At 43.2% G+C, this 19,551-nt stretch overlaps 1 protein-coding gene across 6 annotated transcripts in view; it reads left to right on the forward strand.

The window, feature by feature from the left end:
* Positions 1-7,168: 7,168 nt before the first annotated feature.
* Positions 7,169-19,551, forward strand: part of DENND5B (DENN domain containing 5B) — a 97,746-nt gene continuing 85,363 nt past the window's right edge. For 3 of the 6 annotated variants that reach the window (XM_082240375.1, XM_082240374.1, XM_082240373.1), the window contains exon 1: positions 7,170-7,574. In XM_082240375.1, the coding sequence (XP_082096501.1) occupies positions 7,454-7,574 (121 nt within the window). In that variant the 5' untranslated portion in view covers positions 7,170-7,453. Of the gene's footprint in view, positions 7,575-19,551 lie in introns of all 6 variants that reach the window. The other 3 variants (XM_082240372.1, XM_082240376.1, XM_082240377.1) reach the window with 3 other exon arrangements.

The raw sequence follows: 19,551 nt of genomic DNA on the forward strand, positions 1-19,551 counted from the left end.
AATGGGGTGGACCAATAGTGGGTCCAATGGCCAAGAAGCCGGTTTTCTGCATGTGCTGTAGAGGGAAGTGAGGGGCAGATGGGGCTTGTCAACAGATAGATGCCAACAATTTGGCTTGTCTGCATTTACATGACAATTGCAGGATTTACTTGAGTCAGGAGGCTTTGCATTTCCATAGCACTTTTCCATAGCCTTCCAGCCCTTTACAGAGGTGGGAAGAGTGGGTCTTTGTTGAGAAAAGATGTTGTTGGAAGATGTAGGACACATAAAGCACTTCTTCAAGCAATGCATAGTCAGTCAAACAGTGGAACTCTCCCAAGAGGCAGTGGGGCCCCCTGACTTGGATGGCTTTAAAAGATCATTAGATTCACAGTTGGAGGCAGCAATGTTCTGAATACCAGTTGCTGGAATGGAAGGGGAGAGTGCTGTTGTGCCTATGTTCTGCTCCCTGGTTTCCCTCCCATAGGCATCTGTCAGCCATTGTGAGAACAGGATGCTGGACTAGACGGGCTAGTGGCCTGATCCAGCAGACTACAGTGGTGCCTCGCAAGACGAAATTAATTCGTTCCGCGAGTTTTGTCGTCTTGCGATTTTTTTCGTCTTGCGAAGCACGGTGTTGGGAAAGTTTTGGAAAAGCTTCAAAAATCACCAAAGTCTTTAAAAACCTCAAAAAAGGCTACCACACCGCGTTCTATGAGTTGCTCCTCGAAGTCAAGTCGCAACTGTATTAACGGTGTTAAGAAAAAGGAAACAAACTTGCAAGACGTTTCCGTCTTGCGAAGCAAGCCCATAGGGAAAATCGTCTTGCGAAGCAACTCAAAAAACCAAAAACCCTTTTGTCTTGCGAGGCATTCGTCTTGCGAGGTACCACTGTATTCTTACGTTGTTAATTGCGAGGGGTGGAACTTTTCTGTGCTTCTGGAAAACAGGCTGCACATTCTATGCAGACTTGCACAACGCGATAGTGATGTTGTTCAACGTGAAATAAGAGCTTTGCCTTGCCTATGAGCCTGCTGCTAAGCTTCTATCTGTATCTGTCTCAAAAAGGCTAAAATAATGAAAAGCAAAACAACTTTGGGCAAAACTTTAAAAAGCTCAACAACTTTTGAGTCCGGATTTTCACTTTTTGAAATATGTCAACCTTATCATAAGGAATTGTTATAGGGCAAGGGTGGAGGACTTGTGTCCAGCCACATGTTGCTGAACTACAACTACAGTGGTACCTCAGGTTACATACGCTTCAGGTTACAGAAGCTTCAGGCTACAGACTCTGCTAACCCAGAAATAGTGCTTCAGGTTAAGAACTTTGCTTCAGGATGAGAACAGAAATCGTGCTGCGGCGGCGCGGCAGCAGCAGGAGGCCCCATTAGCTAAAGTGGTGCTTCAGGTTAAGAACAGTTTCAGGTTAAGTACGGACCTCCAGAACAAATTAAGTACTTAACCTGAGGTACCACTGTATATTCTATAGTAGCACAAAACAAGTAGCTCCAGATTATTCAGTTATTAGATGTGCTCCTGTGAGCAGTTTTCTTAATGGTTTCCATGTGGTCTCTCATTTATTGTATTGAAGATTTTTGAATACAGTGGTACCTCAGGTTAAGTACTTAATTCGTTCTGGAGGTCTGTTCTTAACCTGAAGCTGTTCTTAACCTGAAGCACCACTTTAGCTAATGGGGCCTCCTGCTGCTGCCACGCCGGCGGAGCACGATTTCTGTTCTCATCCTGAAGCAAAGTTCTTAACCCAAGGTACTTTTTTTTGGGTTAGCGGAGTCTGTAACCTGAAGCGTATGTAACCCGAGGTACCACTGGACAACTCTTTCCTGGTCTTACGTCCTGCTGGCTGAGTCTGATGGGAGTCCAGCAGCATTTGAACGGCCTCGGCCTTGTTCCCTAGGGTAATAGCAGGGGCTGCTGCAGCTCTAAACCACTCCTTGGTCCAATTACAAACTGGTGTCTGTATTTCAGTTTGAACTTTGGTAACGGCTATTTAAATTTCCATTTTTCCCAGCATCACAGTGTCAAAGGTGGCTGGTTTATGCATCCAGCTGCGCATCGTTTAAAGCTCTACAACTAAGGTCATGTCTACACCATACATTAAAAGTGCATGGGTCACTCCCCCACAAGAATCTTGGGAACTGTAGTTTGCTAAGTGTGCTGGCAATTGTATCTGTGTGAGGGGCAAACTGCAGTTCCCAGGATTCTTTGGGGGAAACCATGTGTGTTAAATGTATTGTATGGATGTGACCAAACACAACTGCTTTCTTAACGTATTTTGTACTGATTTTGTGTTGTGGCTAAAACAAATTCAAATTGGCTACATTTAGCAGTTTTTCAGCATAGGCTTCTAGAGAAGCTTGCATTAGTCCTATCATTAGCATGCCTTCTACATTTCAACAAATCAAGCATTGCGGCTGCAGGCAAAAGTTTTGCTCCTTAAGAGTTGGGTGTCAGCCACCTTGGGTGCTCTCCTTGGTTTATAGGGTCAAATATAAAGTGAATTGCTTGGGTACAACTTTAATCTTCAAGATTAAGGGGTGGGGCAGCCTTGACTTGTCAGATATATTTGTTCTTGGCTGACAACAAAGGACAGGGTCCTCATCACTGGGAAACTAACAAATAAGTAAATTTAGAATTGCTTTCAGAATTTATCAGTGAGTAAGCCTTGGTGAACATAGAAAGATTTACTCCCAGTTGTATGGCACTACAATTAAAAATGGGTTTTTAAAAAACTATTTCTAGGGTGCATGAGATAGGGCTTGATTGACAAATGGTCTAATCCTTTATAGCAAAACCAAAAAGACTTTAATATATGTGTCAGCTGTTGACCCAATTTAGGCTGGCAGCTTCTGAAAGGTAAAGGCTTCAGAGGAGATTAAGGAAAAATGCTATTATTAATGCAGGAAGCTAGAACTGAAAATTCAAAGGGGGAAATAAGTCATTGCAATAAAAAAATGGCAATTAATTGGGTTAAAAAATGTCTCTATAGCTGAACCTTCTTATTCCATCTGTCCAAGAACTGGCCATGAATCAAAGATGAGTGTTTGAATGGAGCTGATAATTACTGCAGGCAAAAGGTTAATCCAGGAGTGGATGTTAATTTATAATACAAAAGATGATGCTTCCAAAATAGAGTTGAGCAGTAAGTAGCTATGCTATTATTTTCTAGTTCCAGAGGTGCAATCCCAAAACTAGGCTGCAATTCTAAACAGATGTGACGGGAAGCAAACCGCTTTGGACATAGTGTAACTTGCTCCAAAGTAAACATGCATTTTTGTGTGTGTTAGTTAACTGAGCACATTCCCTTTCCTGTTTGCAAAATTATCTATACATTATTATTATTATTATTATTATTATTATTATTATTATTATTTCAAAAGAAAAATATATACAGTATATTGCAATTATGGCAAGAATGACACTGACTTTAAAATACATCAGTCTCCAGCCAAGCCCCTGCTCTCTTCCTTCAGCATGGTTAAAGCACCATGAAAGAATACATCCTTTGCATAGGAAAGATGGTGGGAAACATCTCTGTAGAAACTTTGGCACCAACTTCCAGCTGGAGCAAACAATGCTGAGCTAAATAGACAATAGGATGTCCTGGTATAAAGCAGCTTCATATTCATCAGCACCATTAAAACCAAAAGTGACAGCATAAAACAGTGCAAAATAGATAGGGCTTTTTTAAGCAGGGAAAGATGGCAGTGCCGTTACAGGAAAGGCTGAGTGCCTGATACCTGACAAAGGTGCAGGAGCCTCTAATGCTGTTCTTTGTGAATCTGAAAATACCCCAAACCAGTGGTGCAGCTAGCCGCTTGGGTGCCTGGTGCGGGGGTGTGTCCTGCAGTCAGGGGCAGGGCAAGCCACCCATGGGGGCGAGCCTCTCCAATGATGCTTGGAGTCTCTCCGCTGCCTCCCCCTCAGCTGTAGGGCGGCTGAGGAAGAGGCAGTAGGCAGACGCAGGTCCCACGCTGCCGTTTTAGGTAGCGTAGAACCTGCAGATGCCTAAGCCACCACGTCACTCCTAAAAAGTTTCATGAGTCCATTTTTTTAATAAAACCTCATTTTGTCACCCCCCCAGGGGATGACCCGTACCCACCCCCACTCCCTTTCCTCTGCCACTGCCCCAAACCCTTGGAAATAAACTTTTTTTTCAGAGGCAACTTTCTTGCTGAGAAAAATTCATATTTAAAAATGAAATACTTCCTCTCTTGCTATGAAGAACACCCAACTCTAGTTATGTTGCAATCTGAAATACCTGTAAAGATGGTGACTAGATTCAGACAAGAGGCCCTGCTTAACTTGGCTTGTTCAGAGGGGCAGGATGCAAAGAGCCGTGTGACTAACACAGCTAAGAGAACTTTGCATATTTATTCAAAATACAACCCACTTAAGTAAGGCAACAGGCCAACCTAAGTGTGCAAATGATTGAGCCAGTGGTTTACTTAGAATTGATTGAGCCATTCAGTGCACACCTGAGGTTTACTTAGAGTTAAATTCAACATTATCACTGTTAGATAAGTGTGCATTGGATTTTAGCCTAATCCTATGCATGTTTATTCAAATGTAAGTCCCAATATGTTCAATACTGTAGTGCTCACTTCTCCTTAAGTGGGTTTACTTTTTTTTTTTACACCTGGAAGTAAATTCAGACAGAATCAAATGAAAAGTCAATCTAATTCAGGACCTGTCTGCCTGGTCTCGCAGCTGCTCCCCAGCATCTTTAACTCCACTGCTCCTACTTCTTTCTCTCTCTCTCTTCCCCCCTCCCTCTTCTCCCCGCTCCTACTTGTTGTTGAATCCAGCTTCTGCTTATGGGCTTTCCATAGGCATCTGGTTGGCCACCATAAGGCCAATATGTTGGATTATATGAACCCTTGGCCTGATCTAGTAAAGCTCTTCTTATGTCTCAGACAGAGGTGTTTTCTAGGTGTGCTCCTTTTAGACATTCAAATATGTGTTTTGCCATTAAATGTAGCTTGAGGTTGTGTTCAAAGCTCCACTCCCATATTTGACATGCCCAAGGTCTTCCCGACCACACACCAGACCTGTTTCCCTCTTCCACGTTCACCATTCTCTTTTCAGTTTTGGAACATGTTATGTACTGAAGTTCTCACCCTGGGCCAGCAGGGGGATACTCTAGATAGTTTTCACTCAGGTCCACATATGCAAATAAGGGATTGAAAGTGACGTTCGGTGATTGGATAGTTACAGAAAGTGGTTACTGTTCCAATGTAGTGGAGCTCTGTATAAGCAGGCTGGCTGAACCTTTCAGTTCAGTTCTGTTCTGGCCTGTGAATAAACAAGAGCTGTTTAAAGAATCACTGTTTCGTCTGATATGTTCACCTACAACTTAACAGAACACATGTGCCCATGAGCCAGTTCCCAGAGACTGCTCTCAGCTTGCATGCATTTAGTCCTAAACTGTGAACATAGCAGAGAATCTAATTCAGACAGCTGTAGGCAACAACAAGGGTGTAGATGTTCAGCAACTTGTGATAGCCCTTAAAGGAGTCCTATAAATACATCAGACTACAAATAGGAGGGGAACTGCCACACACAGCCACAGAACAGACTACCAATCAATCCAGTATGAGGAGGTGCATACTTCCCTGACCTCAATGGCAGCCCTATTGCAAGAGGGCTTACAGAGCAAAGTAAAAACTAGCAAAGAGCCTTGCAGTGCTTTAAGAGACTAACAAATTCAACCTCACTTCATCAGATGCATTATGTGAAATCTTAGCAGCCAGGCATATAAAGGGAAAATTGTAAGGTGGGATTTGAATGGCAATGGGATACAAAAGTTACCGTCAGTGATAATTAAAGCTTAAATTTATATATGTTGAATAGGTGTGTCTTTAATATTTTACAGTAACCTTCTAAATGGGTAACAAATGCTGAGGTGATTGTATTAACAGTAGGGCAGGGAACCATTTGCAAAAAAGAAGACAGCATAGACAACCTGGCACTGGTAAGTTGATTAAAATATGCAGTATGAAAACAAATCATTTGTCTTGATTTGATCAAATCACTTAACTTGATAATTGCTGAGATTAAGTGATCAAATCAAGACAAAAGATTGGCCATAGAAAGCAGAGATATTCTGGCATTGCTAAGGTTACTTAAGTAGCATGATTAAAAATCTTTAGGAAGCCAAATAATGCTCTTAGAATTAAGAAACGGTGCCTTTTCCTGTGGTATCACCAAACATCTTCCAACATCTAGAAGGGAATGTGGCCTTCAGGCTGAAAAAGGTTTCTGACTCTTGTACTAGGATGTACAGAAATGTAATTGGGAGTAACTCAAGGTTATTTTGGAATGAAAAACCCTGAGTTTTTTATTCCTAAGTGTGATCTTCGTTAAAATCATGTTGCACCTTAACAACCCTTTGGGCTGTACCAGGTGTGCTCAGGGGTGTGTGCCAAGTGTGTCCAAACATACTCTAATTTTATATATTTATTGAAGGGGATCAAGTGGATCAAGTGAGCTGCAGGCAGAAAAAAAGGCTGGAATGGATCCATGGGGTGCAGTTTTCTGCAGGCAAAAGCCGCGGATCCATTCCAGCCTTTTTATCTTGCCTGCCTGCCTGTCTCTCTCTCTCTCTCATGTCTCTGCATATGTCTGAGCTTCACTTCCCACTTTTGGTGGACAGATATGGGGGGAAGGAGCCATCCTGCCGGCGTCATTTTCTCTGCTTTGGCTTCTTGACCACTCTTGTTTTGTTAGCTCGGTGCATCTTCACCTCTTCCTTGTGCATACAGTATTTGCTTTACTCAGATGATCCATGGCAAGCCTGTAGTTAATATTCTTCATTATTTTAAATTGTATTCCGATTCCTTCTTATACCTTGTATTCTATGGGATTCAAATGGTAATGCAACAAGAAGAGAAACAGGAGAGGCACTAAAAATACAATTAAAAACCTTACAGCATCTAGCACAGCGCATTGCAATTGCTACAACAGGCAGGAAAAGAATTCAGGTGGTCCGTCAAGCAAAATTTCACGCGTTTCGGGAGGCGGCTGAGAACCAAACCAATCCCGGCCTTGGGTTGCCGAGCCTCGCTTCGTGCGCCAAGCGTGGTTTAAATGTCCCGCCGAGGAGGCGGGGCGGAAGCGGGCCGGTGCGCTCCTTCTCCCTCCCGCGGCGCGGCTTAGCGTCTGACCGGCAGGGGGAGGCGGCAGAGGCGACGGCGGGACGGTGCCTAGCGGGGCTCGAGCGCCGGCTGCAGCCTCAGCTGACCGAGGGGCGCCGCTGCCACTGCTGTTGCCACTACCGCCGGCGCCGCGTCCTCGTCTTCCTCCCGCTCGGCCGTGCGCCCCTCGGCGAAGGAGGCCGCCACCCGGGCGGACTTGCGCCATGGAAGGAGCGCGGCTGCTGGTGCTGATGCGTTAGCGGCACTGCCCCTGCTGCTTGGGATCCTGCCCGAGAGAGAGCGCGGACGCTGGCGGAGGGATGAGCGGCAGCGCGGTGCCCCCCGGGCCCGGCTCGGGCTCGGCGCCCTGCCGCTTTGCGCACTACTTCGTGCTGTGCGGGATCGATGCCGACAGCGGGCTGGAGCCGGACGAGCTGGCGGGTAAGCCGAGGAGGGAAAGGGAGACAAAGACGGGGGCTGGGGGGGGGGAAGGGTCTGATCCTGTCCCCGTTTCTCCTTGCGAGGCACACAGCCCCTGCTCGGCCCCGGTCCGCCACTGCCTTGCTCCCTCTCTCCCTAGCGCCTCCCCCACGGAGCCTGCTCGCATCCCCTCCCCTCCAGTGGCTGTGCGCTGCTCCTGAGGATCGGGCTGCTGCTCCGCTTGCGCTGCGCCCACCCCGGCGGAGAGAGCAAAAGGCGACTCGGTGGCCGCGTGCGCGCGGTCTCCATCTGCGCCCGGGTTGGAGCGCGGTGGTCTGCGCTCTGCGCGGCGACATTGCGCGGCCAGGCCCCGCGCACACGCCGCCCGAGGCTCCATTGCTGGAGACTTTACTTATTGTGTTCGCAGCGCCCGTTTTGTTTTTATTTCCCTCGCCCGCTCCCGCAACAGCTCAGGAGGAGCCCTCCTCCAAACACCCCGATGGTGCTCCTTTCCACAAGCGCCTTCCGCATTGCTTTTCCATGCACGGATCTCCAGATCTGAGTAGCCAGCCTGGCTCTCCCTGCCCCTTTCTTCTTCTTCGTCCTCCACCCGCTTCCCAAAATCGTGATGCTTCCAGACTGCAGTGGCCAGGTTCGGTTATGTCACTGCCAGGAGGACCCACGTTTCAGTGCAGTCCTCCTCCTCGCGGCTCAGGCTTTATTCCCTGTTCCCCACCCCCCCAGTGCCCTGTGCTGCCACCAGGCCTTAGATAATGTGCGCTTGCGAAGGTCTTGAATGTTGCAATCGCCTCCCCTTCGAATGACCGCTATCTTGGGTCCAAAGAGCAGGGAAAGCTACCTTTGTAACTACTTTGGGAGACTGCAGTGCTTTCTTCTGTTCTCTGGAGGGTTGGGAAAGGGTTGCTTTAAGCCACTCTGCGCTGGCATTAGATAGCCAGATTAAAACTCCTTGTTGCCAGCAGACAGAATGATGCTAATTAATATTTCAGTTTTGTATTTTGGCTGGCTAGATAGTTACAAATGGAAAAACATACCTTAAGATTTATTTATTTTTTGGTACCATAGCTTTAGGTTTCTTTAAACTATATTATTATTATTATTATTATTTTTGGAAGGGCAGTAAGAGGTATTTATTTATACATTTTGTTACATTTTAATCCCACCTTTTATCCAAGGAACTCAAGGTGTTTGAACCCTGGTCTCCCAGGTCCTAGTCCCAACTCTTTAACCATTACACCACGCTAGTTCTTTACATAACAGTGTGAATTATGCATTACAAATTGCAGGTAAGCTTGTGATATTGTTTGGGCCCATGCTGAGGTTCATCACTGCTAATATTACTCATTCTGTGCTAGTCATTGTATCAGGCAACCTACAAAAGTTAAGAGACACGGCTGTGTACACAAGCTTAATCTAGAAAATTCCGGTGAGGAAATGTGTTTAAGAGGCGTCTAGTGAAAAATCCACTCCCCCCCCCATAGGCTGTCATCCTACAATCCAGTGAAATCAATAGTTCCTAGTCAAAAATCATTATTTTGCATTAGCTGCCAATTTGACAAAGCCCCCCTATATTTTTATCTATCCAAATGCTTACAGACAGCAGACCAGTCTCTCCCCCCCCCATCAGATATCTGGGTATATTGTCCTTTTAGTTGGAATAGTTTGCTTGAGAATGATTATAAAAGTGAGTCTCTCCATCATCCCTAATCCTGAAAGTGTTTGTTGCATTCTGCTAAAAATACTGCTCATATGATTGAGTGATTTCAATAGGATTTGTCAAAAATAAATTGTAACTGGTTTAAAGCTGGAGAGATGCCAGAGGCTTTTCTCCGCATAGCTAGCTGTGGAAGTAAGAGAAAGTATTTCAAAATATAGAAAGGGGGTTGTAAGAAACTACAAAGACACCTTTTAAAAGTGACCTGTGCTTGATACATGGCACTTGCATCTCTGAAAATAAAGTAGGTTAAAATTAAATTGTGCATCTCGTTCAGAAAACTCACCAGATTCTGCAGTATGACGACTAGCCAATAAAGAAAAAGGGAGAACTGTATTCAAACTTAATCGGGATCCATTTGTATGTGAAATAAAAGTAGCTGACTATTGTTGCTAAAGTGGTAATTTAAGTATAGAGAATCTGTGGTCCTCCAGGTATTGTTGGACTCCAACTCCCATCAGCCCCAGCCAGCATGGCCAGTGGTCAGGAATGATGGGAGTTGTAGTCCAGCAGCCTCTAGAAGTAAACAGGTCTCCCCACTCTTGAGCTATTTACCTGCATGAACATTGTGGCCAATTCTGAAGCCAAATTTAATAATTTTAATAAAGTTTTTGGAATGAAAATAGCTTCTTCTCTGTACTTGCCTTAATTCAGGGTTATTAACTTGACACAAGGAAATTCTGAAATGCTTTTTATGATATTTGTCTTGACTAGCCTGACTCATGATGGTGGACTGTTCTTAAATTTTCAAAAGCAATGGATATAAAGAATTTTTCAGCTTTTGTTTGAAGTTGAGATCAGCTTCATTTAAATTCTTTGCATGCTCTTTAAAAAAACTAATTTGCCACTTATTGAGTGAGCTGGTGGCGAGTTTTCGTTTAAAGTCTTAATTGTACACTTGCTGTGTGGATGACATTTTTTACTTGAAACGGGATGGTTTCAGAGTACTAATACCTGGTAAGCAATCAAATGATTAGGGCCATAATCTTTAACATGTAGCCCCTGATTCTGTTGAGAGGATCCGTGCATAAACAGGAATCCTTACCTGAATATAGATTTCACCTGTCTTCATAGCATTCAGTTGGATTTGATATGGGATAAGGGGTGATTGTGTTAATGTAGCAGCACAGAAATTGCTTCCCCATAGTCTTCATTAGAAAAAGTTAGAAGTTCTTTGTGTTTTGGTGCAATTACCGAAAGTTGCATGTAACTTTGCTTTTAAAGCACTGCTGGAGCTGAATCTGGGTTATGTACTTGAAGTCTCATTGAGTTGTTTTTTTTTTTAAGCAGTAATTAGCAAATTGTTTCTATACAATTTTTGAACTTTACAATTGATTTGACATTGCCATTTTGTATACGTTGCACGCTGTAACTTTTAGTAACTTGATTCCCATTTACGTGATGAAATGATCTAATGTAATGTATACATCTGTGACGGAACTGAAGCTATTGTAATAAGGTTTTGGTTTCCCACCTGGAGCCTGAATGTGTGTGTTGGTCTCAATCTCAAATAGGGCTTCCGTTTACATACATGCTTGTTTCTGAAATAGAACCCTGCTGGTTCCTCTAGCATTGAAGGTGCACCAGGGTTGATTTGCATAGTATGACCTTTGGGAGTTTTAACTAGAGTAATTTCCAATTCCTCTTTCTGAAAATAGGGGCATTTACATGGTGGTGTTGATTAGGAAGTTCTCACTGCTTGTAAGTGTGAATAGTCTTGTTGCTGTTTCCTGAACTGTAAAAGAAGATTTGCAGTATCCTGAAGGCTAAATGCAAAGAAGCACAGCAGGTATCTAAGTTGGAGAACCATTGGTCTAAAAGTACCTTTTATATGCTAACTTGCTTTCAAACTGATGAGTAGTAAAGATGCTGTTAGATTTCACCTCCTCCTTGCTGATTGTCTTTGCCAGGTTGGCTTATCAAGTTGAATATTACAGTTTTGCAGAATGTGTACAGATGTCATTAAGTTCATTACATTCCAAAACTTTATAATAGTCGGCCTTTTGAAATCAAGTCAAAGGCCACAATTCTATCACCAGCTGCTTTTGAAGTTCAGTGAATGGTTTGTGTGTCTGACTGCTGCTCAAGATTTCTTTCCATCATTTGCCCACTTAACCTGGCAGTAAACTCCATTGTACTCAATAGGACTGACACCTTAGTAGACTTGTACAGGATTGCACAGTTAGTTAATAAAGTGTGTGGTTGGTTAATTAAGTGAGAACAATAAAAAACTTCTCTTGAGCCCCGAGAATTTGGGGGAATCTCCCATTAGTCAGAATAGGAAGAACTGGGCTGCCTTGACCAGTGGTTTGACCCTGTATGAGACAACTTCATGTATTCATGTTCTTGGGCCTCCCACCAAAACATCAGTTGCTTACAACTGGTCTGCAAGCTTTAATTGACTTAATTGGTAGATTAATCAACTAAATGGTTGCCTTTCTAGACGAGCTTGTTGTTTGCTTAAAAGTACAGTTTTAAAAATATTGTTTAGCTATAAATGCTTTTAATGTATTGATGGCCACCATGAGAGCCATTCCTAGCTGGTTGGCAGGATGTCAATTTCAGAATGAATGGATGAATAAATAATAAAGCTCTAGTTGATTAATTGGCCTGGCAAATTTAATTGGCGGGGTTGAGATTCAAGGGCACACTTGGGTTTGTTTGTATTTGCAAGCTATTTTTGATTTATTATTGTGTAATGGGGGATTAAAAAGGGAAATATTGAGAACTAGCTTCCAAAAGAAGTGTCCATATTAATGTTTTCTTTATTGCATATCTTCCTCAATGTGCACGGTGCTTTGCAAGCCCTAATGGACAGGTTCCTACATGAGAGGGCTTGCAGAGCAGAATCTGACATGGGAGGCAGTGAAGGAGAAGGAAGGGAAGGGAAGGGAAGGGAAGGGAAGGGAAGACAGTATAAACAAGAATAGGTAGTTATTTCGGCTACTGATGAGCACAAGGTTCCATCTGGGAATGAGTGAGTCCTTGGAACAACTGCCACATCCAAATCCCTGAGAGCTACTGGTGGCCAGGGTGGGAGGTGGAGTCTTCTCTTCCCTACCCTTTCATTGTTAATTCAGCTGCAGTGGTTGGCATAGTTTCAGGGCATGATTGGCATCATGCTTGGGGAAGAGGAAGCTGGGTCTGGATTTGGGGCTTCACCGCCTGCAGATCATGGATGGTGGGACTGTGGCAGAGAGCTGTGCTTTGTGCCAGGGTCCCTCTGGTGGCCCTTCTGCTGAATCCTATAGACTCTCAGCTGCCTGCCCCCCTGCCCCCGAGCATAGGATTGGCCTCATTTATCATTTACATCCTTTCTGGTGATGGCGGCTATTCTAGATAATAAATAAAACAACAGTGAGACAATTAAAAAACACCAAAGGGTTATTCTCAAAGCAGGATATGGGGACTTAGGGGGGTTAGAAGATTAAAACAGATCTATTTTAATCTATTTTTGTTGGCCAGATGAAACGAAAATCTTGCTCTAATTCTAATAGACCTTGCATAACTTTGGGGGACTGTGTTATAATGTGCTTGGAAAGGAGTCGTGCTTTGACACTTCAGTTGCTGACAGGCAAAGTGAGTCAGCATTCCAGCGTCATCTTGAACCAGGTGACCTCTGCCCTCCATGACTGAGGCAGTGAATGGAAGTTCATGTTCTTCTAGCATTGTCATTTGTATATGGGTAAACAGAAATTAGCACTTAACTTTTGGATTAAACTGAACGCCTTGTTTGAATAAGAAATCCAAGGTCCATTTTGCAGTTAATGTTTTATGAACCTATAAAGCTGAATCACTGGAGCATCTATGAGAGGCAGACAGGATGGTGCCCTCCAAATATTGCTGGATTACAGTTCCAATCATCTCATACCATTGGACGTGTTGGCTAGTTGGGTATTCCCACTGGGGTCTCTTTCTTCCCTGATACCAGGAAGAATACCTGAGAATATTTCAATAGGGGATTAGAATTGGGAATTTAAGCATGGAAAGTATATATTCTCCCACTGAGCTGTAGTCCTTTCTCCTGACATATGGTTTGAAACCTGAAGAAAGAATTACAAAAGATTATAGTGTCAGTCTGTGCTGGCAAAGATAAAAATAAAATTAAAAACTGTTCTAGAAACTTTAGTGATAATAGTTGTGCACCCATGTATTCTTCAAATAACTTTATGCAATTTTCTGTTGATTTCCCATCCAGGGTCAGTTAGCTTAACTTCAGCAGTAGAATTGCATCATGTTCCTTCAGCCTCTTCACTGAGCCAATCTTAAAATGATTTACTGTGACATGAGCTTTTGTAGTCTGCAGCTTGCATCATCAGATGCATTAAGTGGACTGTGGACTTCTGGCTGTAGCACCCTGGAGTATAAATGGCGGTGGGGGGGGGGGAGAAGAGCAAAGGAAGCAACGAGAATGAAAATACTGCATCCTTATGGTTCAAGTGTCAAATGTGATTATTTATCTGACTTCCCTACTGCCTCTGGATCCAGAAGGATCCCCCAAACAGCTTACCTAAAATAAATACTGTACAGTAAACAATGGAACTGCTTCTGTTCCTTCCAATATATGGCATGGCTTTCGCGTAGCATATTTTACACCCCTCCACACCACTTTTTTATGTCCAAGGGCAGAGGAGGAGGAGCATTTGGCAGTTGCCAACCCTTGGATAGATTGCTGAGTGATTGTTAATTTATTGCAATGCTTGCAAGGTGTGAGGAGGGACAAAGTCTTGCAGCATTTTAAAGACTGAACACATTTTATAATTAATGCCTTGCTTCTTTTATTTAAAAGGCTTATATGCTGCTTTTCAGAACCATCGTCTGACAAAACTCTGCAATAGCTAAGATACATCTATAAAAATGATTAAAATACAATAACTATTATATCTAATTACAATAAGACCAAATGACCACAGGCTAAAACAGGCTAAAACTAGCATAGGGTGCATGGTCCAACCATTCTAACTGAATTGTCAACCTTGCATTTTCATCCCCAAAGACCATTCAAGAAAAGTATGTCTTTAGAACTCAGAGATGGGGGTGGAGGGCAGATGTTTTCCAGAAACCTTTCCCCAATCCAAAAGGTGTCCCTGGTGCCACTAGATATGAACTCAGTATATGCTATGTATGATAGAGCACCAGAGCCTTATTAGTAGACAACTATTGTAGAGCACTTCTTGGACAGATGCTTTTGACTCATTTTTTTGAAATGTGGGAGGCAAGGTGGGAACTTGTTAATGAAGCACCCCTTTTCGTTGTGCTTAATTTATTTTTAAAGTGGTACTCTCTCCAAATGATGCATATATCTTTCGACCTGGTTGCCAACTAATTTTTTTAGTTGAGGGACATCTCTAGCTGCAGTCTCCTGGAAGATCGCCCCTGTTCCTCACTTTATATGCCTTTCCAGGTGCATAGTATCTTCTGGTGGGAGATAATCTCCTCGATTATGTGCTTTGTGTTCTTTTTTCTGCACTTTTCGTGTACGTGTTGCTGTGAGTCCTTTGATGTATTAACTAGCAACAATGCTTTGCCTTTGTTATCACTTAATGATTTTCAAAAAATGACCTATAGGTTGCTCAGAGGTGGAGACCTGAACATATGTTCTTATGTTCTTACAACCTTATGTTCTTAGGACCTTGTGGCCCTCCAGATGTTATTGGACTCCTGTCAATCCCAACCAGCATGGCCAATGCTTTTGGGGTGGTGGGAATTGTTGTCCCATAACATCTGGTGGGCAACATGTTTCACTCCCCAGGTAGCTCATGCTTGTCACCAGAAGGGATGGGAAATGGATGCTTTGGGGGTGAAAAATGGATGGCTAATATCATAACAGCATGGGGGAAACTGTTTTGCAAATATATACCGTATGTTGTTTGAATATCAGAAATGCAGTATTCTGAGTTGCAGGCCCCTTTAAGTCGAAGTTTGGTTGAAAGAAAATTTAGGATTAGAGCTGAAAGAGGAAGTGGGAAAGAGACCACTTTTCCAACTTCCTCCTTAAGTTCTAGGAATTTTTCAGGAGACCAAAAAGTAACCACCATTGCCAACTCATAACCAAGATGGAAGTCATTTTTAAGGGAAGGAGGAATAGGGGCCTTGTGGGCACAAGAGTTCCATAATGGGGAACTCTGCCATAGATGCTGGGTATTGAACTTGGATGCCTTGAAGTAATTGCAGGTTTCTGGAGACTTTTTGTCTAGTGCCCAGTTGCTTGCTTCTGTGCTTGGTGCTTGTCATACAAACATGGTGTCAGTGGTACTTTATGCTGTCAGCACAGAGAGCATCACTTGTTGGAGGCAGTTGCTATTCAGGCTGTCTTACAACAAAATTACTTGACCCACATATAAAGCGGCATCTCTTGTTCAGAAAGCTATAAATTGCTATGACCAGACTGGGAGGAATGACTGCACCTCTTGCTGTTCCATTTTCATCAATAGGATGTTGATTCTTGGAGCTCTTAGCAGAATCAATAAAGATGCTGATAGAATCAGACAGTGTAATACATTTCTTCACGCTTGACATGTTGTAATTTAAGATTGAAATGCCTGTACCTGCAGTCTGCTGTGTTCTTAGTTTGAGGAATTCATTTTACCTTCTGAGTCTGAATTTGGAACTGAGTTCAAAATTTGGAGTAGCAGTACCGCTTTCATTGAACTCTTCTTACCTGCATCTGGGTCATCACCAGGACAATTATTCTGTCCTGAATTAGGGTGAACTTATACAAATACCCTTCTAAACTGGGTGTCCTTAGTAGTCTGGTATGTGTGACTTGTATGAACTCGCATGATCAGAGCCATGTGACTGAAAATGTGGACTAGCACATACAGAATAATTTTCATGTGGCTGCTCTCTTCAGGTTCCTTTCTCTCCTCTCTTATCCCTGCTCTCTTCCTTCCCTCTTGCTGGCTTATTTAAAATAAGTGCAGTCAATTCCCATAATATTACAGAAGTTCCTAGTCTGGTCTCCAAGCCAATAGAACAAGGATGGAGAAGCAGTGGCTATCCAAATGGTGTTGGACTCAGTAACTCCCATGATCCCTGAGTTGTTAATCTTGTGGGCTGAAGCTGATGGGAGTTGGAGTTCAACTCTAGTTGGAGAGCCGCAGATTTAAGAGACTGGCTAAAGGCTACTGGAATCTATGTCACACTTGGGAAATCTGAGTTCTCCCTGTCTGATCATATTAAGAAAGCGTCCATGTCAAAGTCACAGTGAATTTAGCGGGTCTTGCTCCTAAGCATTAAAGTTCCATGGGGTTGTCTTCATCTGGAAAAATGACCTTGCTGAAATTCCATTCAATCCCTTGACTCAGCTCATAAATAGGCATGGAATGAACTTCTATCTTTTTAGCTTTCTTCTAAAATTTGCAATTGAGGTTAGACATGTGCAAAGTGTTAACCACCTAGAATGACCTTGGTAAAGGCACTTGAGGGGATTCTTTTGCACTGGCCACAGAATGATACTTTGCCGGTGTTGGTTGCTGCAAGTGTTAGGATGGCTCTTTCCCAACCTTGGGTCTCCAGCTGATTTTGGACTACAACTCCCATCACCCCTTGCTAGCAAGGGCAGTGGTTAGGGATGATGGGAATTGTAGTCCAAATACAGCTGGAGACCCAAGGTTGGGAAACACTGGATTAGAGTGTGGTGCTGAAAACACCAAGGTTGCAGGTTTGATCCCTGTATGCGACAGCTGCATATTCCAGCATTGCAGAGGATTAAACTAGATGATCCTCCGAGTCCCTTCTGACTCTGATTCTGTGACCAGCAATATACATTTGCTTTAAGAAGAAGAAGAGTTTGGATTTGCTATCCCGCTTTATCACTCCCCTTCAGGAGTCTCAAAGCGGCTAACATTCTCCTTTCCCTTCCTCCCCCACAACAAACACTCTGTGAGGTGAGTGGGGCTGAGAGACTTCAGAGAAGTGTGACTGGCCCAAGGTCACCCAGCAGCTGCATGTGGAGGAGTGGAGACGCGAACCCGGTTCCCCAGATTGCGAGACTACCGCTCTTAACCACTACACCACACTGGCTCCTTAACAGCCATACCGGAGGTGGAGTCTAGCTTATAGTTACTGGGAAACACTTTACTAGGGCACATTGACATTGCTACCACTGTTCAATAACAGGTTCTCCTTGATGCTTCAAGCAGGTGATTGGGGCGGGGGAATGTGGAGTTGCTTCTTCAGGATTTTTTCATAGTTCAGTTGTTCTGTTCCCAGCGGTGTTTGCTCTGCATACCAAATACGTGGCGATTAGTTTGAAATGGGCATCTTCCTTTTCTTGTGCATCCCAAAGACATCACTTTTGATGCTCTTTTAAATCTCTCTTCAAACTAATTCCCCGATTAATAATGTCGGGAACCTGTTAACACAATGACATATCTGAAGAGTGAGCTTGAAAGGTATTTTCTTGCCAGTATCCCTGCTATGTAATATAAACATCAAGGATAACCTCGGTTTAAATGCCCCTGCTTTGAAAGAGTTTTTGAAGTTTCATTTGTCACTGAGGCGGGATGCTTGTTCTTGGAAATTCCAGAGAAGAAATAGTGTCTCTATATAGAACTTTTTTCAGTGCTCATGTTGCACAGAAATATTGCTGGAAGGGAAAAATGTCATTTAGAAAGAAGAATTCTTAGGAAGGTAGAAGCCTAGTTTCAATTATAAAAGGGTCTGGAGAGTTATCATAAAGATTCCTTTTTGTAAAAAACATAACAAGCTGTGACATGTTGGCCAATTTATGGTGGGATTCTTGGGTAGTAGAATTCCCTTTTCTAAGGCTTTTCATAAGTTGTGTGTTCATAGCTTTTGTGGGCTTTTCACGTAACAGGGAAACGTGAGACCATGTTGTATTGATGGAAGATGAGAAATAGGTGGCCAGGGGAGTTGCGATCTTTATCTGGATTTTTTTGAGGATTATCAAGACTGAGATTTTAAGCTGACAACGGCTCCTGTTGCAAAAGTGTTTCAGTTGCATCTTAGCTCATCAGGTGCCATCTTAGGTCATCTACAGATACTTTCATAGTCAGCGCAAGGCCTGCCCACTAGGAATATGAGAACTTTGCTGTTGATAAATTATTATTATGCAATGATGAAATAGATGCTGCGCATCTAAAGGCCATTGGAACACACAATTTGAACATCCAGCTTCCGGGAAATGGAAGTCTGGATAGAAGAAGAGACCATCTGTCAGCAGGGACTTGTTACCTTAACTGGTTTCTCTCACTTGTGAGTTGACCTCACCTGGAATCTTTACATGTCTTTACTAAATAAATGAAATGTATGGGCTTGTGGAGTCACCTGGGAAACTCTGACCTGTTGGTGTAAGGAGAGTTCTGTAGTTAATATGACTGACACCTGTTATTCTAGCTGGTGAAATCCCTGCCTGGTATCCCTCAGACCGTCCGTTTAAGACTTTGTATGGGTTAATTCATCACAGCTGTCAGTTTTGGTGGGTGCAGCCACAGACAAACCATGAGTCACTGCTGCAATGTGGTGGCTGAAATGCCTAATGCAATCCTAGACTGCATCAGCAGAAGTATAGTGTCAACAGAGGTAACAATACCGCTTCCCAATCCTCATAACCCCCATGGAATTGGAACAAAGGTCTACATTCAGTCCTGTTGCTGCAGGTTGCCCATCTGTGGTCATCTAGAAGAACATCTGGGTGAGTTCAATAGAATTTTAGTAACTCTCTGCCTAAAATAAAAGGTTGTGTAGATGGCAGATCAAACGTTATATTAAAAGGGATTGAAGATTTCCTTCTGGGACTTTTGAAGATAAATATTTAACAACATAAATGGAAATCAATTTAAATGGTTCACTTGGCAGATAGTGGGATTTTGTTTTTTTATGTTGCTTTTTGGAAACTGTTTATCCAGAACACTCAATATTCAGTTTCTGTGTAGACCAGGCATAGGCAAACTCAGCCCTCCAGATGTTTTGGGACTACAACTCCCATCATCCCTGACCACTGGTCCTGTTAGCTATGGATGATGGGAGTTGTAGTCCCAAAACATCTGGAGGGCCGAGTTTGCCTATGCCTGGTATAGACATTTGATATTTCCGCAAAAGTACTACATTAGTAGCTTCTACACAATTGCCATTCATCTTGATGAAGGACACAAATCACAGATTTCCATCAAATTGTTCTCAAAATACCTTCCTAACATATCTGAGTTTGTTTAGGTTCCTTTTTTGTTTTCCAGACTTTCACAGGTCTGTCACCGTGCAATGAATGTTATCATTCAGTAAGGGACATTTGACTCTCTT

The sequence above is a fragment of the Podarcis vaucheri genome, assembly GCF_965113315.1.
Source record: "Podarcis vaucheri genome assembly, chromosome: 10".
In the NCBI taxonomy this organism is placed as follows: Eukaryota; Metazoa; Chordata; class Lepidosauria; order Squamata; family Lacertidae; genus Podarcis; species Podarcis vaucheri.